The sequence below is a fragment of the Mandrillus leucophaeus genome, unplaced genomic scaffold, assembly GCF_000951045.1.
Source record: "Mandrillus leucophaeus isolate KB7577 unplaced genomic scaffold, Mleu.le_1.0 Scaffold22, whole genome shotgun sequence".
Lineage (NCBI taxonomy): Eukaryota > Metazoa > Chordata > Mammalia > Primates > Cercopithecidae > Mandrillus > Mandrillus leucophaeus.
This window is the reverse complement of record NW_012102254.1, coordinates 577,961-585,937: the sequence shown is the minus strand read 5'-3', so window position 1 is coordinate 585,937 and position 7,977 is coordinate 577,961. Positions and strand designations below refer to the sequence as shown.

The window sequence follows — 7,977 nt, the reverse complement described above, 5'->3', positions numbered from 1 at the left end:
TGCCTAACAGCTTTTGGTTTGTTCATAGAGAATTCTTCGCTTCGTTTTTGATGGCTGGCTCTGAAAGCACCATGTGGAGTGGAGGTGGAGGGAGCAAGGAACCATGAATGAACTCTATTGACAAGCAGTGGCTATGAAGGGCAGTCCTGGGCTAAGGCTGGCAGTGAGATGTACTGTGTGTTGGCCACTTTGTCTCTGGACTTGTTATAGGACAATGGAGATGAGAGTGCCTTCAGGCCAACCAGAGAATGGGGGGTGTCACCTTTCTTGCACTGGGGCAGGAGTAGGTGTTTCCCAAAAGTGAGAGGAGCCACACATGGGGCCAGGGCAAGAGCCAAGTCATATTTTCCTCTTGTCAGCTGATGGTGGAGGTTTCTATGGTGGCATTTCTGTGGGTGCTCTGAGTATGACCAGTTATATCTCTGTGGAAAGGGACTTCCACACTGAAAGAAGTCTGGGAGATGCTGTTAAGTTGGAATAAGGTGATGAGCTCCTTAGGCTTGCTTCTGTGCTTGGTCTCTCCAAGGGCAGAAGAGGGCCCTGTGTATTTCCTGTACTTGATTGACTATAGAGCCTCTCTCTTTTAGAGAGACCAGAGCTCCTTGGGATTCCTTTAATAAGCACTATTCTAGAATAGTTGATTCTAGTCCCCGCTCCCTGGGCACCACAGTTTGTTTTAAGATTTGAGAAGCAGGGTAAATGAAAACATTAGATACAACTAACTTTCTTTTTTTTTTTTTTTTTTTTTTTTGAGACGGAGTCTCGCTCTGTCGCCCAAGCTGGAGTGCAGTGGCCGGATCTCAGCTCACTGCACGCTCCGCCGCCCGAGTTTACGCCATTCTCCTGCCTCAGCCTCCCGGGTAGCTGGGACTACAGGCGCCCGCCACCTTGCCCGGCTAGTTTTTTGTATTTTTTAGTAGAGACGGGGTTTCACCATGTTAGCCAGGATGGTCTTGATCTCCTGACCTCGTGATTCGCCCGTCTCGGCCTCCCAAAGTGCTGGGATTACAGGCTTGAGCCACCGCGCCCGGCCAGATACAACTAACTTTCTTTGCTACACAAATGTGCCCCACTACACTTGAATGTAACGTGATGATGTAAAGTGAGTCCTTCAGGGCATTGAACCCTCCCTTGTACCCAGACCTGTATGCATCTCCACTTTGGGGCAGGAGGCATCCTCCAGGCCAGGCATGTGACCTGAGCAAAGATGTGGTGTCTGCAGAGGGTCAGGGAGAAGTCTGAGGCAAGGGTGGAAAGGATTGCTGAGGGCTGGGATGTGATTTGATTCTGCAGGTAGAATGGGCAAGTAGGTGGCAGGGTGTGTCACTGTTACAAAATCCACAACAGTTGTGAGCTCCATGGCATCAGTTCTCAGGAATGAGACATGTGCTTGAGTGCCAGCACTGCTGTCTCCCCACTGTGTGACCTTGGGTGAGATATTGGCCTCCCAAGCTAGCCCATCTCATAGCCCTAGTCTTGTGACAGATAAAGAAACTCAGTTGTGTCTCTCTAGGGGAGAGGAATTAGCTTCCCCAGCAGGCATTCTGAATTACACCCTAAGCTTGTCATACAATTCAGGTTAACTGTTGCGATCATATTCAGGTTATGCAGTGACAATAGTACTTTTAACTTATGCTTGTGTCTCTTCTAGGTATCAGCAGCAGGGAAGGAGGCTTTGCCATCTTGGCTGCACTGGGACCCACAGAGCCACACCCTGGAGGGCCTCCCCCTTGACACTGATAAGGGTGTGCATTACATTTCGGTGAGTGCTGCACGGCTGGGGGCCAACGGGAGTCACATCCCCCAGACCTCCAGTGTGTTCTCCATTGAGGTCTACCCTGAAGACCACAGTGAGCTGCAGTCAGTGAGGACAGCCTTCCCAGACCCTGGTGAGGTGGTATCATCTGCCTGTGCTGTGGATGAACCTGTGACTGTTTTGACGGTGATTTTGGATGCCGACCTCACCAAGATGACCCCAAAGCAAAGGATTGACCTCCTGCACAGGATGCGGAGCTTCTCAGAAGTAGAGCTTCACAATATGAAATTAGTGCCGGTGGTGAATAACAGACTATTTGACATGTCGGCCTTCATGGCTGGCCCGGGAAATGCAAAAAAGGTGGTGGAGAATGGGGCCCTTCTCTCCTGGAAGCTGGGCTGCTCCCTGAACCAGAACAGTGTGCCTGACATTCGTGGTGTGGAGGCTCCTGCCAGGGAGGGTGCTATGTCTGCTCAGCTTGGCTACCCTGTGGTGGGTTGGCACATCGCCAATAAGAAGCCCCCTCTTCCCAAACGCATCCGGAGGCAGATCCATGCCACACCCACACCTGTCACTGCCATTGGGCCCCCAACCACGGCTATCCAGGAGCCCCCATCCAGGATCGTGCCAACACCCACATCTCCAGCCATTGCTCCTCCAACAGAGACCATGGCTCCTCCAGTCAGGGATCCTGTTCCTGGGAAACCCACGGTCACCATCCGGACTCGAGGCGCCATTATTCAGACCCCAACCCTAGGCCCCATCCAGCCTACTCGGGTGTCAGAAGCTGGCACCACAGTTCCTGGCCAGATTCGCCCAACAATGACCATTCCTGGCTATGTGGAGCCTACTGCAGTTGCTACCCCTCCCACAACCACCACCAAGAAGCCACGAGTATCCACACCAAAACCAGCAACGCCTTCAACTGACTCCTCCACCACCACAACTCGCAGGCCAACCAAGAAACCACGGACACCCCGGCCAGTGCCCCGGGTCACCACCAAAGTTCCTATCACCAGACTGGAAACTGCCTCACCGCCTACTCGTATTCGCACCACCACCAGTGGAGTGCCCCGTGGCGGAGAACCCAACCAGCGCCCAGAACTCAAGAACCATATTGACAGGGTAGATGCCTGGGTTGGCACCTACTTTGAGGTGAAGATCCCGTCAGACACTTTCTACGACCATGAGGACACCACCACTGACAAGCTGAAACTGACCCTGAAACTGCGGGAGCAGCAGCTGGTGGGCGAGAAGTCCTGGGTACAGTTCAACAGCAACAGCCAGCTCATGTATGGCCTTCCCGACAGCAGCCACGTGGGCAAACACGAGTATTTCATGCATGCCACAGACAAGGGGGGCCTGTCGGCTGTGGATGCCTTCGAGATCCACGTCCATAGGCGCCCCCAAGGGGATAGGGCTCCTGCAAGGTTCAAGGCCAAGTTTGTGGGTGACCCGGCACTGGTGTTGAATGACATCCACAAGAAGATTGCCTTGGTAAAGAAACTGGCCTTCGCCTTTGGAGACCGAAACTGTAGCACCGTCACCCTGCAGAATATCACCCGGGGCTCCATCGTGGTGGAATGGATCAACAACACACTGCCCTTGGAGCCCTGCCCCAAGGAGCAGATCGCTGGGCTGAGCCGCCGGATCGCTGAGGATGATGGAAAACCTCGGCCTGCCTTCTCCAACGCCCTAGAGCCTGACTTTAAGGCCACGAGCATCGCTGTGATGGGCTCTGGCAGTTGTCGGCACCTACAGTTTATTCCTGTGGCACCACCCAGGAGAGTGCCCTCAGAGGTGCCACCCACAGAGGTGCCTGACAGGGACCCTGAGAAGAGCAGTGAGGATGATGTCTACCTGCACACAGTCATTCCGGCCGTGGTGGTCGCAGCCATCCTGCTCATTGCTGGCATCATTGCCATGATCTGCTACCGCAAGAAGCGGAAGGGCAAGCTTACCCTTGAGGACCAGGCCACCTTCATCAAAAAGGGGGTGCCTATCATCTTTGCGGACGAACTGGACGACTCCAAGCCCCCACCCTCCTCCAGCATGCCACTCATTCTGCAGGAGGAGAAGGCTCCCCTACCCCCTCCCGAGTACCCCAACCAGAGTGTGCCCGAGACCACTCCTCTGAACCAGGACACCGTGGGAGAGTACACGCCCCTGCGGGATGAGGATCCCAATGCGCCTCCCTACCAGCCCCCACCGCCCTTCACAGCACCCATGGAGGGCAAGGGCTCCCGTCCCAAGAACATGACCCCATACCGGTCACCTCCTCCCTATGTCCCTCCTTAACCCGCAAGCGCCTGGGTGGAGGCAGGGTAGGGCAGGGGCCTGGAGACAACATGGTGTTGTCTGTGGAGACCGGTGGCCTGCAGACCATCACCCACCGGGAGCCGACACCTGACCTAGCACACACTGACACGGGCCTGGACAAGCCCGCCCTCTCTGGTCCTCCCAAACCCCAAAGCAGCTGGAGAGACTTTGGGGACTTTTTTATTTTTATTTTTTGCCTAACAGCTTTTGGTTTGTTCATAGAGAATTCTTCGCTTCGTTTTTGATGGCTGGCTCTGAAAGCACCATGTGGAGTGGAGGTGGAGGGAGCGAGGAACCATGAATGAACTCGCAGGCAGTGCCGGGTGGCCCCCTGGCTCTCTGCGTTTTGCCTTTAACACTAACTGTACTGTTTTTTCTATTCACGTGTGTCTAGCTGCAGGATGTAACATGGAAAACAGTAACTAAAGATTAAATTCAAAGGACTTTCAGAAGTTAAGGTTAAGTTTTTACATTTAATCTGCTGTTTACCTAAACTTGTATGTATAATTTTCGGGTGGGTATGGGGAATTGCTTTGCTAAAAATAAGCTCCCAGGGTGTTTCAAACTTAGAGAAGACCAAGGGACAGTATTTTTTATCAAAGGAATCCTATTTTTTCACACTACGTCAACTTGGTTGCTCTGATACTTCAGAGCCTGATTGGGGGCCTCCCGGCCCTGGCTCATGCCAGGTCCTTGGTGCTGGGTTTGCTCTCCCGCTGTTGCCAGGGGCTGGAAGCTGGAGGGGTCTCTTGGGCCATGGACATCCCCACTTCCAGCCCACGTACACTAGTGGCCCACCACCAAGGGGTCTTCATTTTCATGAAAAAGGGACTCCAAGAGGCAGCGGTGGCTGTGGCCCCCAACTTTGGTGCTCCAGGATGGGCCAGCTGCTTGTGGGGTCACCCGGGAGGTCGAAGGTCTCGACCACATCAACCAACCCATTTTGTTTTACCCTTCTGTGCGTGCGTTGTTGGTTTTTTTTTCCCTCCTAAAAGGAATACCACGGTTTTTTGAAACACTCAGTGGGGGACATTTTGGTGAAGATGCAATATTTTTATGTCATGTGATGCTCTTTCCTCACTTGACCTTGGCCGCTTTGTCCTAACAGTCCACAACCCTACCCGGACCCACCCCATCCCTTTTCTCTGGCACTCCAGTCCCAGGCCTTGGGCCTGAACTACTGGAAAAGGTCTGGTGGCTGGGGAGGAGTGCCAGCAATAGTTCATAATAAAAAATCTGTGAGCTCTCAAAGCTAATTTTTTACTAAAGTTTTTATACAGCCTCAAATTGTTTTATTAAAAAGATTAAAAATGGTGATGCTTACAGCAGTTTGTACAAGCTCTTAGTGTTGATTCCATGGAACTGACGGCTTTGCTCATTTTGATTTTTTCCCCCTACTTTTCCTAATGTTTAAATTCTGGAATTACACTGGGGTTCTTTTGCCTTTTTTAGCAGAACATCCGTCCGTCCATCTGCATCTCTGTCCCATGACTCAGGGGCGCCCACTCTGCTTTGATTCTCCTGTGGAAGAAACCATTTTGAGCATGACTTTTCTTGATGTCTGAGAGTTATTTTGGGTACCTTTTAGGGAGGAATGCCTTTTGCAATAATGTATCCCTTCCCTGATTGAGGGTGGGTGGGTGGACCCAGGCTCCCTTTGCACACGGAGCAGCTACTTCTAAGCCATATCGACTGTTCTGCAGAGGATTGGTGTGTGCTGCCTCAGGAGGGGAGGGCTGAGAGGAGGGGAGGGGTCTCCGTCCTACTGTTCTCCAGAGGGCATTTCCCCTTGCGCCTTCTCCCACAGGGCCCAGCCCCTCTCCCCTGCCCCAGTCCCCAGGGGTACTCTGGATTGAGCAGTGCTCCTGTGGGGGAGCCTGTAAATGCAGGCTTAGTGGACCACTGGTGACTGGGCTCATGCCTCCAAGTCAGAGTTTCCTTGGTGCCCCCAGAGACAGGAGCACAAGTGGGATCTGACCTGGTGAGATTATTTCTGATGACCTCATCAAAAAATAAACAATTCCCAATGTTCCAGGTGAGGGCTTTGAAAGGCCTTCCAAACAGCTCCGTTGCCCCTAGCAACTCCACCATTGGGCACTGCCATGCAAGAGACGTGGCTGGCCCAGAATGGCCGGTTGCCATAGCAACTGGAGGCGATGGGGCAGTGAACAGAATAACAACAGCAACAATGCCTTTGCAGGCAGCCTGCTCCCCTGAGTGCTGGGCTGCTGATGGCCGCTGGACTCTGTGAGATGGAGAGCCAATCTCACATTCAAGTGTTCACCAACCACTGATGTGTTTTTATTTCCTTCTATATGATTTTAAGATGTGTTTTCTGCATTCTGTAAAGAAACATATCAAACTAAATAAAAGCAGTGTCTTTATTACAACGCTGTTGCCTCTGGGCGTCTGTTTCCCTGGCATCTGGAGAGGTTCCTGGACATGAGGGGTTGGGGGCTCATGTGACAGGGGGAAGAGGAGACTCAGCCAGGTCCACTTGGGGTTGGCCCAGTGGCCTCCACGTAAGCCTTACCATTTCTGTGCTGGGAGGGCTGGGTGTGCACTCCAGAAACTCTGCCGACATGTAATGCCCCTTTTTTCCCTCTTCTGCCTGTGAACCAGCTAAAACAAGTCTCCTTCATCCTCAGTCCCTCATCTGTAAGGGGTGGGGAATAGCAGAGAACCCAGTGAGACTGGCTGGGAAGGAGGATGGTGGGAAAGATGTCACAGGTTTTCTGCCCCAGAGTGGGTCAGCCCCTGTACCTCCTGGGTAGGGGTCCTTCAGGCCAGGTCTCTGAAGATGGGGACCTAGGGATGCCTCTGGCTGCAGCTCTACCCCAGCTCCTGCCCACATTGTCTTGTGGGCTTGGGAATGGCTAGTCTCCCAGGTAGTCTCAAGGCAGGTTTGTGTTGGCCTCGGGGTGGGAACAATAGTTTCTGGCCAGGCTGCTCTGCCTTGGTTGACCTGTAGGTTCTGGGGGTTGGGGGGTGACCTTCAGTGTCTGGCTTGCGATGGACAGGCCAGCTGGGTAGGCTGATCATGACTCAGTGCCCAGGAAGGGGCAGATGGGTTGTCCTAGGACACTGCCCGGAGTGTGGGCGGCAGGAGATGCAGCAGCTGTATTTCAAGGAGCAAAGGGGCAGAATCGAGTGATTGGTCACAGAACAACTGGTGCCTCTTCTGGGCTCAACTCTGCCATCACTGGCTCCTTACCATGCCCCCTGCTCCTCTGCTCAAAGCTTTCAAGACCCAGAGAGGCAGATAAGAGCTGAGTCCCAGGGTCGGGGGTTGTTGAAGGTCCAACAACTACTTGGAGTTAAGACCTGAATGTGCACCACGCTAAGCGCTGGGAAAAGCTGTCCCCAGCACACACTTCACTCCCTAGGCCTAGCAGCAGGGGCCCAGGAAATTACCCCATCCTTACTCTCTTGACCTCAGGAGGTTTTGCTTAACATCTAACCTGAAGCCACTGGGTAATGAGTGGACTCACTGTTCTGAACTCAAGTAAGGGAATACTTGGTCTTGGCAGAGAACATTAAGGCCAGAAGGACCTCTGGCCTCTGCCCTGCCTTGCCTCCTTTGGGGGATGGGGGAATATACCCTCTTTAGCCCAGCAGACCCTTGACCCCTGGCACTCCTGCCAGATCTCTGTTCCTTGATTTGGATGAGGACTGCTCAGGTCTTTTAAGCTGGGGTTAGAGGGTCGTAGACAGGAGGGCAGGAAAGAAGGAACATCAGACCTGCAGGAATCTACCTTCCCACATTCCTCTGACCTGGAATGACTCTGGCCTGGCTTGGAGACAGTGCTGGTCTCGGAAAATTCTAGAGGAATCTGCATTTTCTCTTGGCGTAAAGGCACTGCCTTGGGCCTAGATCTTTTTTTTTTTTTTTTTTGAGACGG

General features: G+C 53.0%; 1 protein-coding gene across 3 annotated transcripts in view; it reads left to right on the top strand.

Moving 5' to 3' along the window:
* The window catches only part of DAG1 (dystroglycan 1 (dystrophin-associated glycoprotein 1)), a 91,359-nt gene extending 84,891 nt beyond the window's left edge, over positions 1-6,468 (top strand). For 2 of the 3 annotated variants that reach the window (XM_011980899.1, XM_011980898.1), the window contains exon 3: positions 1,652-6,468. In XM_011980899.1, the coding sequence (XP_011836289.1) occupies positions 1,652-4,054 (2,403 nt within the window). In that variant the 3' untranslated portion in view covers positions 4,055-6,468. The remainder of the gene's footprint in view (positions 1-1,651) is intronic. The other variant, XM_011980900.1, reaches the window with a different exon arrangement.
* The last annotated feature ends 1,509 nt before the right edge of the window (positions 6,469-7,977 follow it).